Raw genomic sequence first — 25,287 nt, 5'->3', positions numbered from 1 at the left:
CCAAGCACCCAGAACGAGTAGGAGAATGGGTCTTCTGTCACGTGGTAATAAGGCACTTTACCCTTCCCAAAGCTCCCATATTCCCAAGTTTTTACTTTGGATTTTGTAATGATTGACTTTCTTTTTCCAGTATTTCATAAAGCAGATGAGAAACTTAGCATGTAAAATCTTTTCTACCAAGCAATGTAAAAATCTAATGCAATATTAACCTGTGAAAGAAGAGTATTTTATCAATTATATACTTTTAAAGCCAAAAATATTTTTTGCTTTTATTCATGCTGCTGTTCTGCATAATTCTAGACATCTGTATTTAATTAACATTATACAAAGATTTAAAAAATAATGTTGTATTGACTTAGAACAATCTGGGATAGTACCCTTGCAAGTATTGGCACTTCTGGCAAAATTTGGGCAGAAAACAAAATCAACTGAAGGAGTCAGTCAGTCTTTCACATATTATTACTGATATATTAGCTCTGCTGAAATGCATGCTTTTGTTCGGAACTGAACAAGGGTACCAACGTGTTCCAAGATAGAATCTAGAAAGCTTGTATAATACATTCTCCTTCAACCAATACTGGTATTGCATGTTGTTGTTGTTGTTATCTTTGGACAATCATTTTAATTAGAAGGAAGGTGCTTATTTTCTTTTATCCTCTGGAACACCCATTTTCTTGACAGAAACTTTTTGTTCTGCTGGAAACTGCTTGGCAGAAAAAAAATTGTTCCAAAAAATCTGTGCAAAAAGCAGAGCTCCAGAAGGTCTGTTCAGAATTATTACTTGTTATTGGAAAGGTCTTCAAGGAAAAAATACCCTCATTTCCCCCCATTTCTCAGTCAACTTACTCCTCGTTGATTTGCATCAAACTAGTAAGGAGATCCAGTCTTTGACAGCCAAAGAGGGCTTTTGCAAGCTTTCCAACTGTAGCGCCTTTGGAGCCTTCCCTCATTACCCACTTCAGCAGCATTTGGTAAACTTTTTCTTTTAGTCCATCTCGTTCATAGTCATGATCAATTTCATCAATCTCGGGATCAGAGAAGCCCAGTTTACGAGCACAGTGCTTCCACTGTTTAGCCAACTTTTCTCTTACTAGATTCAGATGTTTCTCGGTCAGGACAGAAGTATTGTCTGCAAAAAGAAAAAGTGTGCAAGAAAATGGCATTGTTTAACATTTCTTCTGCTCCTTTGACTATCTCACGTGTCCTCCCCCAACTATTTATTGGTAGTATCTGGAAACAGAATTTTAGTGATACAGTCAGAAGTGGATTTCATGGAGGCAGTATTGTCCAATGATGCCAGGATAGAAAATCCCAGTCAGAACACGTGTATGAAGTTGCTGGACCTGCTTTTTGATCTGAGGCTGTCATAGTTTGTCACTCAAACCTGCAAGACTGAAAAGCTCCTTCCTAGAGTTCTTACACAGCTGACTGATGTCTGTATGATATGTTTTATATTCTGGGACACTATTAATTTGTTTACTTAGGAATAAATGTGGATAGTTTAGTTAAGTATTGACTAATGAAAATAAATTAAATTTCAAAATCTTCCAGTTTCCACCTGAATGAAGTGGTCGTGGCCCTGAGCCTGTCAGTGTTCAAGAAGCATTTGGACAATGCTGTTAGGTGTATGGTTTAACTTTTATGTTTCCCTGTGTGGTGTCAGGTGCTGGACTCTATGATCTTCATGGGTCCCTTCCAACTCAGCATATTCTATGATTCAAACTCTAAGTCAGGTAAAGACCGCCAATCCTAACCTTGCTTCTATCAATTTGAGTGTTGTTATTCCACTTGTTCTTGACACATATAGATCTGTACGTCTATCTGCTGTCTCATAAGGGCTCATGAAACTACAGGACAAATGAGGTATGTGATATTACAGAACAGTATTATCACAAAACCCTTACTTGTTTTGTACACTCTTAAGCATGTAGTAGAAAAAGACCCAAACAATTATTTCTCAAATATCAGAGGGAGAAAGCTGTACCGGTTTCATACATTCCAAACCAAATGATCCTCAGATAAACATATGGGGAGAATACATCAAAACTAGGGAGATATTTCTCTTACCAAATACACCAATTGCTTCATAATGCATATAAATTGCTTCTGTAGCAACAGGAGAAGTGCTGATGTGTTGATTGTGCTCATCAATCTTCATGTGATTGTAGGATCCAATTTGAATTCCAGAACTGTTACTTATGTTGTACTTGATTGAGTCTTCTGTATAAGCAAATTTAATACAATTTTATAAACAACTGCATATGGTTCAAAATGTCAAGAAGCAACATAAGGAGGCGGTAAGGAGGAAGAAGGTTCTGCTAGTAAGGGAAGGGGTTAAATGTTTTTATTGCATTTAATGTAGAAATGGCTATTGCCTGGCAAGTGTAAGCATATTTTCATTATGCAGTGTGACATAAATGTACTTTAGTGAAAGCCCATCCTATTCTAGTCTATGACAAAGTGCCATAACCAAGCCTTACATGCTGGTAGTTACTAGACTGTAAATAATGTTCCTTGCACTTTAGGAATGTGTAGTAGCAGCTTTCCTTTTTGTTGGCTAACAGCTTCAGGTCTGTCTTTTTTTTTTAAATTAAAAAAAAAGGCACTTTCAAGTAAACTTAAAAGCCTTACTTCTGCCCCTCAGCTTTACTCTTCATAGATGTAAGTTCAGGTTTATAACTTCAAAGTTCTGTGAAACTACAGAAAATCATTTCTAGCTGCTTGTAAGGTTTCTATACTCCATGTTATACTGTGCTATCTTGATGGCATCTATCTGTGTTTCACAGTGTATTTCATCCTTGCTATCTAGGAGTATATTCTTCAGTTATGCTTGTTTTCACAGTGAATCACAGTGCACTACTTGCTCAGTGTTTCAACACTTCCTTCTCTCTCTCTCCTCTTTTAACCCCCCCCCCCTTCTCTTTTGGTTCTAAGAAAAGACTAGAATTTTTTCTGAGATACCATACCAAAAAAATCCTACTCCTTTATTTTGAGGCCTGAATTGTCAGCAATAAAAGCCAACATGTATATGCACCTCTGGGAGCTTACATCTGTGGTTTAATTGTATGCGATTAGTTAAACATCTAATTTGGGGTCCTTTGCTTAAAGCTGTCCAACTTCCACACATAAACATCAAATCTTCCATGCAGTCTTAGGTGATGTCAATTTTTTATGCTCTTGACAATGCTTTCTGAACTCTGGATTTAACTTGCTATTAAACTCTATTAAACTTGCTAACTCTAGTTTAAACGGTGACTATCACAACCTGGGTCTAAAATTGAAGTAGAGCTACTTAAAATGACACACCAAGCTCTGTATTTAATAACCCAAAGTGATGGTTAGACATACAAACATCCTTGTTACTCAATTGCAATGTGAAGTGTGGAAATCTATGGTCGTGTATGGAAATAGGACTAAATGCATTTAATATTTGTTAACCTGAAAATGCTAGTCAGAAATACTTATATGTACGCATGATTAGTTTATAGAAGTTGCACAAAAGGAATGCATTTTATTTACAAATCTTTATTTCAAAATACTATGATTTCTGTATCCTTTTTTTTTTTTTTGAGGTGAATGACTCAGGAAATGTGTTCATATTTTTAGCTAAAAAATGAAGCAATCTCATATATTCATTATTTTCTTATCTGGTAACACAATGAATCTAGCACAAGATATGAAAACAGGTAGAAATGCTTTGTCAATATTAACAGTAGAAGTTACTGTGCTTATAAATCTCCTTTCCCAAGCCTCCACACTTCACTTGCTTGTCATGTTTCGGTCACTTCCAAGGGGCATGTAGCCAAGAAGACAGAAACCTGCTGTTTCAAGTTTTATTTCTAAGTGTAAACCACTTACAAACTGGACAAGCCTTGAAAAGGTTAATAAAAGAGTTCAGGGTGTCCCAAGTAACACAGCTCAAAAGGAGCATATATTAACAACTCCTGAAGGACAGGACAGAATTCCAGGGGTTTAAGACAGTTGAACTGTAGAGACGTGTGCCCCAAGGAAGGCTGATTAGCACAAAGCCTGCATTAGGGATTTGTATTAAAAATCCAGAGCAACAGTGGATAGGTGTCCCAAATGCATGTATGGTTCAAGAACTGGGCAAAGTCACAGCAACTTGACTTTTAATCTAAGAAACTGGTGTAGGTGTACAGCAGATCTTACAAAGCCTTCATGTTTTTAAAAGCTCTTTACATAAAAGATGTTGTCCTTGATCCATCAAATACATGTTTAATGGTGTGAACAGGTCCTGCTAAAGACAGGAACATACTGGTACTGATAACTTCAGCTATGGTTAGAAATATTAAGCAATAACAAATTATTTCAAGATCCTGAAGTTTTTTGCTTTACTGATCAGGATGCAATGCATAGCCTGCTGGCTACCAGGCAGATGAAGGCTACAGGACTTACCTGGGCTTACTCTTGGTACCGTAGGATAATATGTAAAAGTTCCCCTTGTAAAAGAAGTGGAAACCTTGTTACCTAAACAAAGAGGGAAAACAAACAAACAAAAAAAAGGCAAAAGCATTATATACATAAAAAAGCAAGTGTACTTAAAAATGACTGCCATATTTGTAACAGTACATAATTTATGCTCTTAAATACAAAGAGGTGAGAAGCTTTTTAATTAACAGGATTGTATCTCCTTGAATAACTCTTGTTAAAGCAATGACCTTATTGTGGTTTTGCTCAGCGACTTAATAGCCTTAACCATTCTTGGATCCCAGTGAGGGCAATGGGCTTCTGCATGGGTGTGTGAATACCTGGCTAGTAGGCGGCAGGGTGGGATCACAGCACACCACAGTTACGGACACGAGCTGCCTCATGTCAGGTATTCAAATTGGAGAATTCCAAACTCCCAAGCATGCTCCTACTGCTTACTGCTAAGACTCACTGCAGTTTGTATTAGCACGCTGCTTGTGACCGGCTCTAGCAAAGGCATGGGACACCACTGCATCTTCTGCCAGTGGCAGGAATGCCTGACAAAGATGTAACTTCCAGCCCAGGGCAGTAATCGATTTGGATGCCTGCAGATGAGCTCTGCAACTCATGATGGGGCAGTAAAAGTCGCTGGGTTACGGTGACCCAACAAGTCAAGGAAGAGCTGCAATACAGCTTTTCTGCATCTCAGTCTGATATCTGCCACACTACTGCACGCAGCCTCCATATAATAACTGTTTTCTTTTTTTCTTTCAAACAGAAGATTTTACTTTTATTAGTGGTGCTGACAGTTCTAATCCCTGCCTTCTGACATGACAGCTCTGATTCATTTCAGTAAATAAACTCACATAAACAACTAATCACAGCCTCTGCATAAATAATTTAACAGAATAACACCTTTGTGGCATTCTGCCTGTAAACAGCTAGGCATCCTTGATTTTTCTGGTTAGATGATCTGGAAAAGAATGCCGCACTAAAATTATCCAATATGTAGTAGAAGCAGGGCAATGCAGCTCATGTTATATCTAGTTTCCAAGAGACTTTAGGACTTACAAGTCGCTAGTTACCACTTATTTATACTTTTTGCCAATGCTGAAGTGTTCTCTTCTTTTTTTGCCTCCATACCTTTCTATTCCACAGCTCACTAGCAAATACTGACAAATAAAGCTCCCCATCAGCACCAGGCAGAGCTCTCTGGAGAAACCAGTTATGAGCCTTAGCCCCTTGTTGGCTCCCTGAGCTCAAAAGTCTCTTACCTTGCTACAAATCAAGGTAAAAATACCCATCTATTTTCTGAAATGCTGCAAATGTTGTTTCTGCACAAACAGAACCTATTGTATGAACGTTACATTTTGGAGAGTCAAAATTTCTCCTTCACTTTCCTAAAATGATTGGTAGCTGCTGTAGCAGTATTTGCTGTCTGCTATTACTTGGTTGTAGCTAAAGAGTTAAGCATTGGGTTTGATGCTCCTCTATTACACTGACTCTTTGGAAATGGTTTACTTGAAATGAACAGCTTGAAATTAGTCAAAGCAGCATAATGATGTCCCAGCTAGTGTTTTAGTGACCTGAAGTAATCAAAGAGAACTTAATGAAATAAATTCACCTTTGCTATATCACAGATCAATTGTCAGCAATAAGCAGGTGGTTGTTACGTAAACTACAAAACACTCTTGACAAATGCATTTTTAGAGAAGTCGTCTGTTTTCAGAAGGATAGGTGTTGGGGTAGGAGGAATCTCACCCGTATCTGTGCCTGCAGTCTTTGGGTACCAGTTCACGTTGGTCTGTGACTGCAGGTTTGGGCCACATTCAGGCACAGGAGGTTTACTTAGGCTACAGGTACTGGCTGAACGCAATCCATAGAGATCCTCTGTGTTTCCTGTTAGAAGACTGTTAGGGTTTGGCCCGTAAAAAAAATCTGTATTCCCCCATTTTGGTGGTGTTGCAGCTGGCTGTGGCAAAAAATATGGATTAGTGTTTGATCCTGTTTTTTCAGTGCTTGGACACAGTTCACTCTGTTGAGGAGGAGTGGGAGAAGGCTTTGCAAATGGATCATAGGAAACTCTTCGTCTCCTTTCTTCCTCTCTCATTTCAGGGGTGTACACTAAAGGTGGAACTGCTTTATCCATCCGGCTGCCAAATACATGGTAGTTGTATTCACACTGAAGTTTTCTTTCTAGATTATCAGATGTAAATGAGGTCTCACAGCTCTCAACAGGCTGGTTCACAGGGGAGGCAGCAAACAGCGCTTCGTTAGCCTGACTGGTCATGGGACCTTGTGAGCTGTGTAGAGAATTAGGCTGATCTGAAAGGGAAGAAAATGAAATATTTGAAATACATCCAAATGCAAGTATGTAACTTGTTGCGATGACACTAGAATCTATTAATCTATCTCTAATATTATGGTAATATATAAAAGGTGAAAATATAACATTACTTCCAGAATAAGCTGTGTTTTATTTTTTAAATGCTTTTACTGAGAAGTATTACAGATTTTTATCTAGGTAGTACGTGCTTGTGGAAGCTATCAGTGTCAAAAATCTCACTGAAGTGCTGTCAGAATTCGTTGCATACTCTGCTTATATTGACACCAAGTTCTCAACCACTGAAACAACAGTTCCTGTAAGCACTTGCAGGTTCTGATTTACTGGTGTGTCTCTGTTGGTATTAACTGGAATTTAATCAGTGCAAAATTGGAGTGTAACAGGATGGAAAAAAACACCACTGTAATAGGTGTTACTTCAGACAGCACAAATAATTTGTCATTAATGTTTGCAAATGATTACATAAAATATCCTGCCTGGGTCTTTTATAATGAATCTTTTTTGTCTAGTTTATTCTTCATAGTCCCAAAGAATACATTTTTAGAAGTAAAGACTGCCATATAGTCTGTGTTATCTACAACCTTCAAACTAATTCTCACTATCAAAGGAAGCTCTACTTCAGTCTTGAACTAAATTGAGTTGTTGTTTGGATCATGCTGCAGCCTTCCAAGACTAAACAAGAATGTAAAAATCTGCTTGTTACTACTTGTTCTTGAGGGTAGGACTACAGATACTTTCTAAAAATGTTCTGAAAGCTTCACAGTTGTCTAGAAAACATTGTACATTGCCTAAAGCAAGAGGACTCTTACAGACTCCTGTAAAATAGGGACAAAGTGTATGTATGTGCTTCTATTTAGTTCAGATTATGCCAGTGAACTGGTTTGTTTTTCTCTCTCTTCCTCCCCACCTCCAGATTACATGAATTCAGTTGATATTGGGCAGGACCAAAACTAGTTCCTTTTGATGCCTGTATGTTAGTACACCTTTAAGTCTAACTTGCTCTGCTGCTTTTGTTATTGCTGCTAGAGAGGGAGTGGAAGAAGCAAATACAGAAACAACCTCGTCAAAAGTGACAGCTATTAGCAATTCTGTATTAGCATAAACTATATGGCATCCATTCCCCAGGGCAAGCTTGAGATGTACAAACAAATCCTGTGGGATACCTTTCACTAACAATGTCTGAGTAATGCCCATTGACTGGAGATAAAACACCCTGATTTTGACTGACAGGTTGTCCAGATCTTTTTGCAGTGTAGATTCACAGTAAAGCCTTTTGTACTTAAAACACAGAGCATCTGAAATCTGCTGCAGACATATGTGATTATTTCTGCTAGGGAAATGTAACTATGGTAATTTAAAAATAACAGCAGTGGGGCTGCCCTACTTAGTCCATCGGTTCTGCTGAAGAACAGTTACGGCAAACCTAGCTTTGGGGAAGATTTATTAGTTGCATGTTACAGTTTAACATTATTCATTTAATAATGCCTTTTGAATTGTGTGAGCAAACTTAGCAGGATTTTATTTCTACTGAATTTGATATTGTTGCTTCTAAATGAGTGTGCAAATACGATCCTATATTCTTCACCATTAAGAAACTTTGGTAAAAGAATTCCAGATACACGACTACAAAACTGTGTCATCATGTATTAGTGAGAGAGCTCTATAAAGCCATGAAACATGCAACTCATCCAAGATTTGATAGAAAACGTGACAGAAAATTAATCTATTAGAGCTGCTCAGATTCCAAAGACAGCAAGATCATGAACAAAAGAATATGTTACAATACGTCCTGGTCATATTCAGAGCATTCATAGGAAAGGCTGGAGTGGGGAAAAAGGAAAGTCTTCATCAAGCGAAAGCCTACAGACTAAGCAGTGGGCCTGACTATAGGGATGGGAAGAAAGATCAAGTATCATCAAGTAATTATCAAAGTGACTACTGAAAAGTCTAATGTTAAACAAAATTTTCAGCATGGGAGAGGAAAGCAGAAGAGTGCAAAATGAAATGGGTTCAAACTGTAGACTGGGAAAAATTCAAAACCATATGACTTTTGGGAGCCTGGGAGCAAATTTAATCTTTTCTGTGATTACAATTCTTTCTGAAGTGCTGAATAATCAAGTCTCTTCATAACCCCTTAATGGTAAGATTAGTTACTTTGTACACGTACACAACTTTATCTTTGGCAGAATACACTGCATAATGATGTGCTAGTAAGTGACTTACCTACTTGACCACTACTGGTATCATCTGCTACAGCATCTATTTGAAGGGACTGCATCCTATTCAGCAGTTCATTTGACTCAGGCCACATTTTCTGCATGTAAGAAAGAACAAATGATCAAGTTACAGGCAAAAGCTTAGCCAAAGGAGTACCTGTAGAAAAAGAGCAGAGCCCGACAGTGAAGTGTCCTGGATGAACAGATTCTGTGAATCTGTGGAAAGAGATCCCATACTCTTCATAGGAGAGCACAGCCTGACAGAAAATACCCATTGCTTTGCTACATACAGATGGGCAAAACCTTTTCTTCAATGAAGGGAGGAAGGACTGCAATGCAATTGCAGTATATAATGCTCTGAGTTGGCTAGACAACACCCTTGCCTACATGAGTATGAGCTTAATCTAGACAGTGGTTTTGGATTGTCTATCTTGTACTTAACAGCAAGACTTTCTGCAAGCAATCTCAGTGAGAGTATGCTGTTGAGGTAAAGGTAGCAAACATGCAACCTGTTCTGTGAATCTATAGTTAGTAAGTACATTCATCAACGGGAAAGAGGTGAGGAAGAAGATCTACATTCAGGTAAGGCCATATTGGCTTTTATGAAGACTATTAGGATCAAGGAGCTTGGAGCAAATCTTCAGAAAGACAGTACAACTTCCTTTCTGTAAATCCTCATCCTCACTTCACTGGAGTGAAGGCAAAATCTATTTCTGTTCTATTCTTTTGATGTTCCTATTATTCAGACTTTACTGGAGGTAAAAAAAAAAAAAATACCTGGAAAAATTATTTCTCAGTTTCCCCCAGTGCTTCTTACTCATAAAATAACTTCTAAAAGGAGGGGGTGGGTGACTTTTTTTCTGATTTTGTTTTCTTCACTAAACCCAAGAAATACTTTCAGATAGTAAAAATCAAAACACTACTCTTTCTTCCCAAAAAATCCACTTCCTTCCAAGAGCAAAAGATGAAATTCTAAAGTGCATTACAACCTTAGGTCCTTAGGTTTTACTTGAGTAACTGAAGTGCTTGAGCAGGGTGGTTGGACCAGATGACCTCCAGATGTCCCTTCCAACCTCAACCATTCTGTAACTCTGTGGTCCTTTTAGTTAGGAGGCTGTTGACTCTGCTTCCACAATTTACTGTGAGGGTGGTGAGACACTGGAATAGGTTGCCCAGAGAAGCTGTGGATGCCCCATCCCTGGAAGTGTTCAAGACCAGGTTGGATGGGGCCTTGAGTGACCTCCCTGCCCATGGCAGGGGGGTTGGAACTAGGTGGTCTTTAAGTTCCCTTCCAACCCAAACCATTCTATGATTGCTAGTGGGGGAAAGAAAAAAAAAAAAAGTAGTCAAAACCTAACTCATGTTGCTACTGAGGCTGTACAAGTAGTTCACCACATTGACTTGCCCTGGATGCTGTATTCACATTCTGTGCCCTGATAAGAAGAGATGCTTTCCTTCCTGAGAAAGTAATAGGCTCATGGCTCATTTTCTAAATAGTTCTTCAGTTCCTGTGATTTGAGTGGTATATTTGCCGAGAACTAATGCAGCTAGTATTGGCCATGATCCTGATTTGGGGCTGCTATTATAAGTTAGGCATATGTACTTCACATTATTAGTTATTTTGGTCAAATCAGTCCAGGAAATGTTTCATCAGTTTCATTTTGCAAACCTCTGTTGTTTTTTTGAACAGTCACTGGTGCTTCATAAATATCATATGTTCTCTAAATCAGAAACTTTCATTTCCACAATTGTAGACTTGGTGACAGAAGGAAGCACTTTAAAGAAATCTGTAAATGAATGGTTTCACAAAAGAAGTTGGGTTTCTTAGCTAAAATAACTGGGTACGTACTCTTGTGAGCCTCACTTCACTGCAAAGATTAAACCCCCAATGCCAGGCGTTCTCACCAATAGCTGTCAGTACCACTAAAGTGAGTAAATTGATAAAATCTGTGATAAAAAGGTTCCATAATCAGCTCAATTGTTTAAGAAGTTCTCATTCTCTTATTTTCACTCAGGAAATCATTCTTTTTATCATAATTTATAAACCTACAGCCACAAAGGAATGAGAAACTAATCGAACACTTAGGAAAAACATCTGATTTCAGATTTTCCCTGTTGTTATTACTGTGGTACAACTTCCTGGTCTCAGGCAGTTCATGACTCATTAGACACTGCCTGAACGCAGGACAAAACTTACCAAGAATTTACAGGGCTTTTTTTTACACTTAGTGTAAATCAGATTCTGCCACTTTTAAATCTCTAGGAATAAAATTTTATTTCATGAGTGAGACTTAATGGATATATGAGGAGATTTTGCGAAGTATTATCATAGAATCAGTGTGTCACTCAGGCAGAAACAGACTTTGGGAGACCTCAGGCCCACTTCCTGCTCAAAACAGGGTTACTTATGGGATTAAGGTTGGTAGCTTAGAGCTCTGTGCATTTGGGTGTTGAAAACCTCCAATGATGGTGACTAGACAACCTCATTAGGTAACTTGCTCCACTGCTTGGCTGTCCTCATGGTGACAAGTGAGGGGTTTTTTTGTTTATTCTCCCCTCTTACATGCAGTTTGCATCTCTCTTGTTTCAGTTTATGGCCAGTGTCTCTTGTCCTCCTACTATGCACTGCTGTGAAGAGCTTGGCTCTGTCTTCTCAATAAACTCCTCACAGTAGGGGACAAGCTGCTATTTATGTCTCCCCAAAGCCATCATGTATCTGGGCTGAAATAGCCCTGGTCTCTCACCACAATCTCACGTGGCAGGACTAACAAGGGCTGAGCAGATCTACTCGATTTGCTGCCTGTGATGCTGTTGTACAGCACAGGGTGCTGGTGGCTTTCTGGCTGCCAGGCAGGCTGTGGTTGGTGCCCACGTTGCTGCTCACCACCACCCTGAGGTCCTTCTCAGCAGGGCTGCTCCCCGGCCAGGCAGCCCCAATTGGCACTGAGGCCAGGGGTTATTCCAGGTGCAGCACATTGCATTTCTTCTTTCTGAATTTCCCAAGATTTTTGTCAGTGCATTCCTCCAGCCTACAGCTGGCAGCCTTGCCCTTGTGACTGTACTGACTGGTCCTCCTAGTTTGGCATCACCTGCACACCTTATCAGAGTATGCTCCATCACTTTGTTCAGGTCACTGGTAGAGTCCTGGCAGGGAAGGTCCTGGCATGGGGCACAGCATGGGGCATGGCAAGGAGCATGGCATGGTATGGCATGGCATGGCATGGTATGGTATGGTAGACCCCTGCACTACTGCAGTTGTTACTGGCCTCCATTAACCACTACCCTCTGAGACTCACCATCCAACCTGTTTTCATCCACCCATCTAGACAGTAACATCTGAACTTGGATACAAGTTTGGGAGACAGTGTTGAAAATCTTCCTAAAGTTGAGGTAGATGACATGCACTACTCTCCCCTCATTCACAAATCCAGCCATTTTATCACAGAAGGAAATCAGGTCAGTCAAGTACGATCAGCCTTGAAGTGGCAGAACCTGGCCATAACTAGGGTTGGGGAGGGGTGATATGGGGGACTGACACTTTAAAATGCTTAGAAAGTTACTCACTTTTAACTTCTTCAGATCATCTTCAATATATTGTCCTAGATTTTGATAGTAAAATGGCTTGTATCTTTGACTAATTTCTGCAAAAAGAAAAGAACTAAGTGAAAGTGGTTTTCAACAGAAAATAGAAGTGATTTATTCTATTAACAATTTTGACGGATAACAATTGAATAAAGATTTGTATAAAGTCAGAAGCAGGAAAATCTGTTCGTATGGCTTGTTTAGCCTTATTACAGTAACAAGAACAGGATGCCTTCTAGGGATTTTTTTTGTTGTACTGCTTTTTGGGGTGAAAACTCTGTGATCTGTGGCTGACAGCACCTTTCCTTGACTGGCCAAAAGACTGGTTGCTGCATTTTTTAAGAAATAAGTTACATTCAATTACATGCAGCTATTTGATAAACAACTATCCTGTCTGCTGAAGATGGAATTACTGAAATAATCTACAAACATGGTAAATATCAGTATTTTGCACATGAGAAAATTAGAAGCTAAGACCCAGTGCAAGCATAAACTCAATCCATTAGCAGTAGATTAGGCAGGTTACATTCAGAACGTGTTCCTCCAGGTATACAAGCTTCCTCTGAGTATTTAAGTACATGCCTGTTGTATGTGAAGCTCTCGGTGCATCTGTCTAAATCCAAACCTCTGTTTCCTGTTATGTGTTTGGAGTTTTTTTGTGGGTTGGTTTGCTTTTTGATTTTTTGGGGGGTGTTTTTTGTTTTGTTTTTTTCTTGTTGTTGTTTTGGGTTTTTTGCAGGGAGGGGTTGGGTTTTTGGAGGTTTTTGTGGCACTACATATTGAGGCAGAAGGAAGAGACAAGAGAAGATAAAGATTTTTGATTCATATGCTGAATGCTCTTAGTCTCCTTCCCAGATTATTCAGTCAAGATTTTTACTGATTGCAAGTGTTTTGGGATCTGACCATATGAAAGGATGATTGGCTAGTTGAAGGCTGTTGCATGTCTCATGGGAGGCTAAACAGGGACAGCTTTTGAAGCTAGTTTCAATAGGGTATTTTCTCAGTCATAGCCAAGATATACTGTCCCTTGATGTTAGCTTTTCTGTAAATATCAGCAGGAAGATTACACTATGCTGAAGACAAATTATCAGCAGGTATAAAGTGTGTTTGCTCCATCCACTCACTAGTATTTCTCAAATTGGTAAACGCTGGACCAGGTACTATTTTTAGTTGGGGTACAGGGAGCGTGCTTTACTAGGCGTGTGAATCAATTTTTCTATTTTCAAAGCGAAAATCTGTATTTTAAGAGGAAAACGCTGAAGTGTTTTTTTCTGCATTACAAACTATTGACGGACACATAACAAAAAGAATCCTAAAGCAGTGTCTTACCTGCAAAAGTTGGCCTTTTCTCTGGGTCTTGCTCCCAGCATTGTTTCATTAGGTCGATAATTTCCACTGGACATTTATCAGTGATCTCTGTTATATCTGGTCTGTTTCCATTCATGATGCCAAAGCAAATCTGGGCTTCATTTATGCCATCTGAAAAATAGAATTTCCTATCAGATCCTGATCACAGGTTTTGCGACCTTTCCATGGGTAAAAGAAATAGTGAAGCACCTCTCTGTGTGTTTGTGGATATGTAAAAGGTGATTTCAAAATGTTTGAGTTACAATTACAAATCTCTCGCATTAGTGAATTTGAGTCTACTGCCCTAACTTCCATGGATTAGAGATTTATTTTATGGTTAATGGATTTACTTTTATGTGTAAGACATACCCAGTGTGAGTAAGGGTGGCAGATCTAGCTCTCTAGAACCTGCGCTGCAGTTATGCTCTGCATTGGGTACGAACACAAAGATGGCTAGACAGGCAATTTAGCCATTTAGTTACCAAAAAATCCATTCAAAATGAAAAACATGTTACGCTGGAATTCCACAGTCTGCTCCTATTGTTCTACATGAGCACAGTACTGCATGTTGAGAAATCTGCACCACACAGCTGAGAAGTGGTAACTGGCTGTGTGACCGTTCCTGTTAAAAGAAAAAACACATATAACTAGCTCTCTTCAGGCAACAGCATACATCAGAGTTTCCTTTGGCATCCTGGCCTGCCCAAGGTTTGTCTAAGTTCTGCCACTGAGTGCAGTTTTATGTCCACACCATGTGGATGTGAATAGATTGGTCTCATACCTGCATTTCAATTCAGATGTTCTTGTCGATGCTTAGAAGTCAGAAACAATGCAACTAATGCCTCTTACTGGCCATGAGGTGTTGAACAGGTGCTGTTCTTGGGCATAGATGATTTAATCTACTAATCTTAATTTTATAACTTTTAATGCTTAACATTTGTAACTTAATTTTGCAATAACATTCTTGTGGAAGTAGCTTACATTCGTATGGCTCTTTGTTAGCAAAAATTGCCCAGATCACTATGCCGAAGCTGTAAACATCTGATTTCTCCACAGGTTTCACATTAACACAGCGTAAATGCTCTGGGGCCATATAGAAAAGAGTCCCAGCATTGTTCTGGCAAGCGCTCTTGATTTGCTTCTGTCGGACAGTCTCTTCTTGGGTCAGCCGACTCCAGTTTTTAAAGGAGGCAACACCAAGATCTGCAATCTGAAAAATGAAACACATCAGAGCTAGTGCTGTGATGAAGAGATAAACAAGTATTTCATGCAGTGCTCAATTTTATAATGAATAGCTGGTAATAACTTATCTAAAAATGAAACATTGCAAAAAATGCAACTACAACAAAGGAAAACAAACTATTTGCCATTTTAGATTTTGGTTTTTATTTTCCTTAATAAGTATCACTGCCAACTGGGAACCATTAGGCTAAACCTTCATTATTAACTGAATCCCACTTGGAACGATTACACAATTTAAGTTAAAAAGAACTCTTTTGTTTTTGCTCTTGTTGACAATCATGTTCAAGATCTGCTTGCAGTGTTCACGGCAGAGCAGAAGATCCATATGAGAAGAAGCTAAGATTCAAATCCAGAAGTAATCTATGAGATGGATGGATATCCCTCCTCCATTACTGCCCTTTCCATTTAGATTTCATTTAACTCAACCTCCTTAGATCTTCCTGCAGGAAGGGGCAAGAAGAGGATCTAAAATGATGTGATGCGTATGGCAAAGACACACGGAAAGGAGTAGCATGGAATAAGTTAAACCAGGGATACCTGGGTTCTGTGCACTTGACAAGGTGACATTACTGAAACCTTAGGGTGCAGTTTTACAACTAGACTAATGGCTGATGGAGAAGAAAGTAATTCTTACCTCCTTAGCCCAATAGCCTCCTGTCATGTGCTCACCCTGCTCCTCCTGTTTCAGCACTGACACATCTGACACTGGGAAGACCTAGTACAAGGCACTCAACCACCCTGCTGAACCAAGCGCTCCCCAACAGAAGGGTAGCACTGCCAACAAGGTAAATTGTAATCTCCTGTTTGGCTTCCTAAATCAGGGCAGGGTGGTCAGATTAGCATCAGTACTAACGCAAGGGAACAGGAGGTCAACAGGAGAGGAAAAATGGAAGAAAATGTGAGTGCCTCTCTTGGCCACAGGCAGCTGTCAAACTGAGTTGTGTAACCTAGTCACTTGAGATAAAACTGAGGTGACACCTTGCCTCAATACTAACTCGCTTTTCTTTTCTCTCTTGTTGCCTCTAACTAGCTTGTTTTTCCTCTAAAGTTTCTGAAGCTTTTGGCTAGAGTTAGAGGTCGTGTGTTCAGAGGAAGAAGTAAACGTAAGCGACATCCTGCTGAGGAAGGAGGAGTCCAAGTTCATGCCTACCAGTGAGAGGTCTAATGTGATAGAGGAAGATATGATATAAATCTTCATACATTTGCAGCTTCCTAGAACAACTATTTCCCTTTATAAATATTGGCAATGTTAGACACATTCAAGCAGACAGATCATACAACAGTTGCCATAAAGTATACTTTTGATCAAGCTGCTTAAGGAGGTCTGATCTGATTCTGAATTTGATCCTGGGTGCTAGTTCAGTTTGTCATGTGGTGTGACAATAGCCTACTTTGGTCCTGTCCATATAAGCAAGCTGAAACCCCCAAAGCCATGCCATTTACATTTAAAGCTGATCATGATGGATTTTTTATTTTTGGCAAAAAAAATATAGTTTATACCTCTTATCTGCAAGCTGCTCATACTGCATTAGGACTTGCTACTAAATTAACCTTGTCAAACAACTTCTCACCAACTTAGGTGTGAGAAATATCAAACGACAGAGCTCTCTTCACAGGAATTTGTTCTGTAATTTCAAACTGTAATGGGGTGATTATTTCAGCAACTCACCTTGACCAGAGACAGGACATTTGATGAGGACTGCTGCAAATTCTACTCAGGCTTATTCAGCAGTAGGCTCTATATCTATGTGTCTTGATCCAAACCCCCACTAAAGTTAATAAAAGAGCTTTGGAACAGGCTTATAAACCATTCTTTGAAGTAGTCTCCTGCTGCTTTTTTTGTAGCTGCTGGCTGTCATTTAAAAATTATGACTAAGGGAAAAAAGAGGGAGACAAAAGAGGAAAAGATACTAGGCAAAAGAATGAAAGGAATAAAAGGAGGAGGTAAAGGCAAGAGGAGAAATTACAGCCATAAAGGACAAAAGACGTGATCCATAGGACATACAATTTTGTTTCAATTTCTGTGTGATAAGATTTGTTTTTTCTTTTTAGCTATATTGTTATTTGTAGTTCATTAGTTCTTAACAATATTATTTTTTTAATACCTTTAGTGATTTCCCCACCACGTTAGGGGAAGATATTATGCACATTTGAGGCTTAGAGGTTATAGGCCACCATACTTCAGTGATCCACTGCTAATCTCTTAGCGATAGCTCGCTAGACTACAAAGGAATTAATTTACCAATCAGAAATATTAACCAATGCAGCTGAACTGGGTTCTTCAACCCAAATCACCTGCTTTCTCCATTTATGTTCTAACAGGTACCTTAATGTGGAAGTCTCTGTCCACAAGGATGTTTTCTGGTTTTAGGTCTTTGTGTACAAAGCCTTGCTCATGCAGATAAAGCATTCCTTCTGTGATCTCCAGCACAAAACGCCCTTTCACTGACAAAGGCAGTGCGACCTAAAACAAAGAACAAGAAGTACCATCTATTAAAAAATTCTACGATAACAATCAAATTAAACCCCACTCTTTTAAAAAAGTATCTTTCTCCGTCCCAAAAGTACCTCTGTTCAAGGTCCTTCAACCTCAACTAAGGTCCTTATTGGATCTAAATTTTTGCATTAAAGTAATTCTAAAGTCACTCCATATTTACAAAAGCATTCTTCTTTAGCAAATTCTCCATGTATCTCTACAAATGCTCCTATAACTTTGAACCTATAACTGTAGCCTGCTCCTCTGTGATGTGCAGGAAAGCCATAGTTGTCCTCTGTTGTCTCTAGAGAAGGCAGGACTGCCACTGGCTCTTTAATACAGAAAGGAGAATGAGAAACTAAAGACCCCATTCCCTGGAGATGGCAGTAACATCTTGTCCCTTTCATGCTTCTTATCAACCCTAAAGGATGGCAAGGCATGAAGCAATTCACTGCTCACTTTCTGTAGCACTTTCATCATGTTCCCCCGGTCCACATACTCCATCACAAGTGAGTAGTTTCCATCTTCCAAAATGATACCTAGGAGTTTTACCACACGGTCATGCTGCAGTCTGCGCATAATCCTGCCTTCTTCGAGGAGTGAAGCATTATATCTATAAAACAGAAATTACACTGAACTCAGATGCCATGTTAGAAAGAACACAGGGATAAAAATGCTGTTGATTCATAATGAAAATGACAGCCAAAAATGTTGATATCCCTAGAGCCACTGTAAGATGAACTGTACCTTCAGCTGGTTTTGAATTGGTACAGCTTTGTTCATGCCAGGTAATATTCCCTAAGACCCTGCTCAAATGCCTTGCACTGAGACCGTCTGCTCAGCCTGATTTTAAGGCCTGTTTTTCAGAAAGTGTGTTAAGCCTCCTTTTTGTAGATGCACTGCTGGTTGTGTATCCAAATCCCTGAATAACTGTGGGATCAGGACAGGGCAGGGTTGAAAGAGCCTTTGGACAAGGGGGATCAAGACATACTCCACTACCTCTTGCAGGAAGCTATATAGGTCTCTTTCCCAAAAGGCTGGTATTCATGTTCATGTTCAAAATGGATCTATTACAGGAGATCCACCCACATACTGGATGATGACAACATTTACTAACAATTACTGGTTTAGGATTACTTCAAAGCCTAACTCTTTACCTGTGCCTCGGTACAACCCATCAATAGTCACAGGTACACAGCTGGGAGCTCACTAAGGGTATTAAAAGATGGTATCCATCATATTAAACAGAAGAAGGGGTGGTATTTTTACTATTGCTCCTACTCTAGTCATTGGGCAAAAGGCTGTAAGAAAATCTTGAGACTATCTTGCTTGCTAATGCTTTCCTACTGTGTGACTTAATAGGAAACTGCTTTCTCCCTCTGTGTTCCTCTGTAGTACTAGAGAAGAAAGTGGTTGTTTTGTTTGCATTAGGTTCAGTTATAAATTTGCTTAAGGCTTTTTGTTCAGTATTCAAGGAATGACAAACTTAAGAGCCTGTGCAGTGAGAAAGTAAAAACACAAAACCAAAAAAATAAACCTGGCAGGCTTGTCCATTTAATCTTTGTTCATCCCAAACTGTCACTGCAGTCTGCACACTACTGGAATCTCTTAATTTGCTTTCCACTGGCAAAATAAAAACTCAGTTAGCTTATTTATCATGACCCAAACCAGAAGATCCTGGGTTTTCATCTCTCTCTAGCGGATGACTCATGGGAGAGTTTTAAGACTCTTACAGCTGTGAGATAGAAGAGCTGTAACATGACCTGAATCCACTGAAATCAACAGCTAATTCAATCCTTGAATTAAATCATAGAATGACTTGGGTTTGAAGAGACCTTAAAGATCATCTAGTTCCAACCTCCCTGCCATGGGCAGGGACCCTTCCACTAAACTACATCACTCAAAGCCCCATCCAACCTGTCCCTGAACACTTTCAGGGATGGGGCATCCAGAGCTTCTCTGGGCAACTTATTCCAGTGTCTCACCACCCTCACAGTAAGAATTTATTCTTAATATATAATCTAAATCTACTCTCTTTTAGTTTAAAACCATTACCCCTTGTCCTATTGCTACAGATGCTACTAAAATGTCTGTCCCCATCTTTCTTGTAAGCCCCCTTTAAGCATTAAGTAGCAGTGGGCTTGGTTCACTCTGCTTTTTCTCAAGGGAGAGAGGGTTACATTCTTGGTATTATACATGTGCAGTTGGAGTCCTGCTGATAGCTTATGTGTGTTTAGTTCCTAGAGGACATTTACAGTTGGACAATTGTATTGGAAATTGATCTGCAAGCTTGAAAATGTCATGTGCTCAGAGTCTTGCACTTCCTTAAGTTTGCAAGAGTCTCCTTGATTCTTAATAATTCACATTAGTGCTCACCTTGCAAAGAAAACAGGAACTTTTCTACTTAAAATGAAAAAAGTTGGCTTATGAGGGATAAAAAAAGGAAAATTTGCAGGACAGCTGTTAGTATTGTCTTAAAGAGTGTTTTCCCCACATACAGTATCTCCAGAATCCAGAGATCTGAAATCATTACACTTTATTTAGATTTATCTCCATTGAATTCAGAGGATTCCTTAGACTAACTAAAATATAAAAATCAAAACCAAGATCTGTAACTTACTCAGTGCGCTGGGGTCCTGTATATACTTTTTTTAATACTACATATCCATGTTTTTTGTGAAAGCACAAAGAAATTGTTCCAAATCCTCCAGCGTCTAATTGTTTTTTTTCAAGCAAATCCTGGGTGTTCATGTGGATGTCTTCCAGAGACATGATTGCAGTCTTTGTGGCTTAGCAATTAAAACAAAATCAAGTACCCTAGTGCTTCTGGACCTGTCGTATAAAGGAGGAAAAAGAAGTGTCATTATCAAGCATTCATCAGTTCCACTAAATAAGCATGATGTAAGGAGTGGGACAGAAGTATACACTGTCGTGACCCTTATGAACAAAGAGTCTCAGTTTGAAACCAAAGATGCTGTGGTTGTTAACATGATCAGATGTAAAGATCACAATGATTTATCATGTCAATCCACTATTATATTAAGCCAGTGTAAAACCTTCTTTCTTCACCTGAGGATTTCCAAGTGCTGTTAATAAATAGGTTTTATACATATAACATGCAGTACATTGGTACTGTCCCTACACTTCACATGTACAAAAACTGAAACCCAGAAAAAATCAAGGGCTACAGTCCCAAAAGCAGGTAGTACCTCATGATTCTGACAGGCGTTTAATTTTCTAAATTGCCTGAATGCGGGCCTGTCAGATGCCCAGATATTCATATAACTCTAAGCTACCTTTTAGGCATCTTTGCAAATCCAGCTCTAAAGGGTTTGCCTGAAGCTTCAAACAAACAAAATGTTTCTCTGGAGGGTGAAACAAAGAACCCAGCTTCTGTGGGAAGCTCATTTTCACAGCTGCCTGAATTTAAAAAGACAAGTGCTAGGAAGGACTGCAGTGGGATATAAGGCAGCTTCTCCCCTGCCCCTCAAAAAAAACAGAGGAGCAAAGAAATTGTGAAGGCTAGTAGTAACTCCTAAATGCACCAAGAGAAAGAGAGTGCTCGGGGGAGCCTGTGAAATGGGTAGATAAGCAAAAACCGGTGGATGCCAGAAGAATTTTAAACCTTTGATAAAGCTGTGGTGCTCTCTTGCCTAACATGTCTCAGAAGGTAAAAACCTTAAAAGAAGGCTAGACAGCCAGTACCTTCAGGACACACCAGGAAGCTGTGCTGCTGGCAGAGCTGTTTTTTTCCTTGCTGAACTTTTACCTTAAGTACCTTAGATCAGGTAAGGAAAGAGTATCCTAAGAAAAGACGAAGACCAAGAGACTAGCAGGGCTGTTCAGTTTCCATTCCTCTTGGGTGACAATGACACGGGTATACAGAGCTGGGAGAAAGGCAGCATTGCAAAGTGCCACTATCAGCAAAGGTAGATTGGCTCATTCAGGTAATTAAGAGCTCTAAATAGTGTAGCAAGGGTATTCCCAAATTTTTCAGACCAACAGGTGACTGTTAACTCGTGTAAACTACTGTGCACCTGTATCATCAAATCTCTAGTTGAAAAGATTGCTTAATGTTGATACGATCACCAGCAGCAGCCTAATTACTACAGCCTCTTTCTGGAGCCTGGGAACTAAGGAGGTAGTGAAAGTGCCTGTAGAAAGTAGATGTCTAAGGGAAGAGAGATGTTTATGTGCAGGTTTGGAAATATCTGGTCAGTTCAATACTGACAAGCCAAAATAGGGAAGAGTAAATTTAATTAAAAAAAACCACTCTGTTGCGCCTGTAGAAGAGAGGATGCAAGAGCTTCCTCTTCCCAGTGTATCTGTGGGCTGCTGTCATACAGACAGGGAACATCCTCTCCACATGTGGAGCACCGTGCTCTCTGCGGGGTTTTTCTTCTTTGCCTTTGCTGACTACGAAAGGATGTAAATTTTGTTTTGCTGGAGTGCTAGCCTGCAGTGTGAGCACAGGACTGAGCATATGGCTGCATTTGTTTAGTAAGAAGGTAAGCTCTGCTATGCCTCATAATTGTTAGGGGAGAAGAAATCGTTGTGTTTTGGCTTTTTAAAAAATTTCTTTACAATTAATCAAATAGCTGAGTAACAAATGACTCATAGCAGTGCCAAGAACACTCACTGCTGCTCTCACAGGTGAGCTCTTGTCTCCCTGGAAGTTTTTGGTGATGGTTCTCTGGCCTTCTTGGAGTGGCGCTACTGACTGTTTTGCAGGTGGGGTGGGTGTCACAGGTACAAAGGCCTGAATTCAGTCGTGAGACATTAATGTGGCATAAGCTAATGTCTTGCTTCTTTATGTGGTGTCTCACTTTCAAGAATTGGTTCAAAGTCACATATCTATGGTAATTTTTCCATGCTAACAGTAATTATACATCTAGGTAGTAGTTATTCTTGTAAGAATTGTATGTGCTTTTCTTGTGAATGCAAATAAGATGTGTATTTCTGATGGGGCTGCCATGCAGTACCATATAACCTGATGGAAAAACAGCCCTGCCTCAAACTGTAACAATATAGGACCTGTTCCTATGACACAGCATCATAACCAGAAGGCTTGGAAATTCGGAAGTAATAACTTCTGAAATCATAAACATCTGCTGAAACGAGCTGGGTAAGATAGAACAGAGGGAATTTTCTTGTAAGATGGGCGAGAACTCCCCTCCTTGGGCATGCTCTACTATTAGGATGCTACTACTTCTTTTTGTTGTTGTTAAGCAATGAGGTATTCTGAGTAGAAACTCTTTGATCTTAAGACTTATTTCAAACCCAAAGTTTTCTGTAGGATGGATGTCACAGGAAAGCAATCTCTAGCCAGGTTTCTAAGCAAAGACTACTTATTTCAGTATACTGTTTAATGCGAGGTACTGGCAGATGTTATCTGGAAATATCAGATGACAAAGAAATTAAGCAGGGAATCTCCTTGTTTATTTCAAGCTTACTGCTTTTTATTGAGGTACATGGCAATTCAAATGTATCCTCAGTACTTATGATACACTATTGCATACTTTACATACCTGTGGTTAAGAGAACAGTAGTTTGGTTTAGCCTGACCTTACAGAAGTTACATGTACTTCTAGGGGTTAACTTGTGTTCTATGAGGTAGCCCTCCTCTGTATACATAGTATATTAAAAAAAAAATGCTTTATAATCAATCATTCTGAACATCTGTACAGGGTGGGTTCATATTTAACAAGTGCCAACATGTATTATGAAAGTTTTGAACACTGGTTGCTAGAAGAGAGGGATTTTTGCCCACCAGTATGTCTGGGTTTTCTTTAGGAAGGGATGAAAGCGTAGTAAGTAGGTTTGTGGCATTTTTCTTTTTAACACCACGGTTGTGTTCTCCCTTCTAACCCTCAAAGGGCACATAAATTCCCAAGAATCATGACCTGGTCATTAGGTCATATCAGGCCTGATCACCTTTCAAAAGCGGTTTGCTGTATTCTGATGATTTGTTACTGATCTGATATAGACCTGACATAACCTGCACGGTTAAGCAGGATTAGTGAGTGCATTAGCAGGGTAATTTGAAAAAACATTACCCAGAGAGAGGAAAAAAAAAAAAAAAAAGTAGCCCTTTTGGCCTAAGGACACAGTGCACAAGTTCTTGAGCAGTGTTACCAAGTATAATTGGAGAAAGTGAACAGGTTTGCAGGCACTGAAACTCAGGCCACTTAGTTACCAGTCGGGACCAAGGGAATAACAAGGAACTGAAGCTGGTATCACCGATACAAGTAACAGGTGATAAATGGAAGGGTTCCTGCAGCTGGAGACAAAAACACAGCATGTGTGGAAGGTGTTTCAAAAGCTCTCAAGTGCATCCCAACCCTGTTGCTGTAACTCTCATAACCCACTCCATCTAAACCTTGCTCTTCTGCTCAGGTTTTTCAACTGCTGCATCTTTTGGACGCTGATGAATGATTTCTTAAAAAAATATAACTTATTTTGGAAATAGCAAAAAAACCACCTGTGTCAGATCTGCAGTAGGTTACAGAAGGAATCCCGTGGGAAGGCGGAGGAGCCAGGACAAGGGAAGCAAAGGTGATCATGAAACAGGCGCGTCGGCAGGACCGGCGCAGAGGCAGCCCGGAGCACACGGTGAGTTTCGGCGGGGCCAAGGAGGCGTCTGCGCGCTGCCCTGCACCGGTACGACGGGGGCACCGTCGGTTCTGGTTTAGCACAGCAGCGGCCGCAAACCCGTGTGTGCCTGTCGGGGAGCTGGAGCGGGCTGCCTGGGCAGAGGCACCCGGAGCGCCGCGGCTGCCTGAGGAAGGCGCTGGGCCGGTGCCGGGCGCTCCGGGCCGGGCCGAGCTCGGCCCCTGCAGCCCAAGCGGGCGGGGCCGGGCACCCAGCGCGGGTTTTCTCTGGCCTAGTTCCTCGTTGGCCGACGCGACATGTCGCCCTTGTCCTCCCGGCAGCTTCCTGCCGCCGAGGCCGCCCTTCCTCGCACGCATCGCTCCCCGCCGCGGCAGCCCGCGGCTTCCCCGGTGGCCGGGCACCCCTCCCCGGCGCCGCCGGCAGCAGGTGGCGGGGCCGGGGCGGGGGGATCCGCGCCGCGGCCCTTCCGGGCCGCCTCGTCCCGGGTCCGGCATCCCGCCGGCCTGGCAGGCCCCGGGCCCCGGCGCCTCCGCAGCGTGGGGGCGGCGCGGGTCCGCCTGCCACCCCCCGTCCCGGTGCGCGGTGCCTTACCGTGGCTGCGGGCCGCTGTCCTCCGTCCTGCCGCCTCCCTCGGGAGGGCCCGGCGGCGAGAGGGTGCGCCCTCACCGGCCCCGCGGCGGCGGGAGGAGGGCCCGGCCCGCCCCGCCGCGCCTGCTCGGAAGCGGAGGCTGGGGTTTGCCGGAGGGCGCCGCGGAGCTCCCGCTGCTCCCGGGGCTGCGAAGTGAGCCGGCCGGTGCGACATCACCGACCCGCTCCGCCGGGGGCAGGTGCGAGCCGGGCCCGGCCGGGCCGCCGCCGCCGGGAGGCAGCCGGTGCCCACTCGCCTGCGTGAGCGGGGAGCCGGCGGTGAGCGGTGCAAACCCGGCCGCGTTACCGAGGACGGCAGCTGGGAGTTTGGTGCGCAGTGGAAATGCCTTTCTTTGCTGTGGTTTTGGTGCCGAAGAGGCAGCTTTTTCCTCGGGAAGGGTGGAGGCAGGAGT

General features: G+C 41.1%; 1 protein-coding gene across 1 annotated transcript; it reads right to left on the bottom strand.

Moving 5' to 3' along the window:
* Positions 1-256: 256 nt before the first annotated feature.
* On the bottom strand, positions 257-25,200 carry RIPK1 (receptor interacting serine/threonine kinase 1). Its single transcript, XM_056332453.1, has 12 exons — positions 24,839-25,200; positions 20,256-20,467; positions 18,095-18,248; positions 17,486-17,623; positions 14,899-15,127; positions 13,900-14,049; positions 12,553-12,629; positions 8,996-9,086; positions 6,190-6,753; positions 4,417-4,488; positions 2,068-2,220; positions 257-1,129 (listed from the first exon to the last, which is right to left on the bottom strand). Exons 2-12 carry the CDS (start codon positions 20,405-20,407, stop codon positions 843-845), a joined length of 2,067 nt encoding a protein of 688 aa, XP_056188428.1. The 5' UTR covers positions 20,408-20,467; positions 24,839-25,200; the 3' UTR covers positions 257-842.
* Positions 25,201-25,287: the final 87 nt, after the last annotated feature.

The sequence above is a fragment of the Falco biarmicus genome, chromosome 3, assembly GCF_023638135.1.
Source record: "Falco biarmicus isolate bFalBia1 chromosome 3, bFalBia1.pri, whole genome shotgun sequence".
Classification (NCBI taxonomy): domain Eukaryota; kingdom Metazoa; phylum Chordata; class Aves; order Falconiformes; family Falconidae; genus Falco; species Falco biarmicus.
Note: the sequence above shows the minus strand (reverse complement) of the source record. Positions and strands in the feature narration are given on the sequence as shown.

Coding starts and splice junctions, on each gene's coding strand:
- RIPK1 (XM_056332453.1), bottom strand. CDS start 20,407: ATGTCTCTGGAAGACATCCACATGAACACCCAGGATTTGCTTGAAAAA. Junction 15,128..17,485: donor ACAGAGACTTCCACATTAAG/GTACCTGTTAGA, acceptor TTCATTTTTCAG/ATTGCAGATCTTGGTGTTGC. Junction 2,221..4,416: donor GGTACCAAGAGTAAGCCCAG/GTAAGTCCTGTA, acceptor TTGCTTATACAG/AAGACTCAATCAAGTACAAC.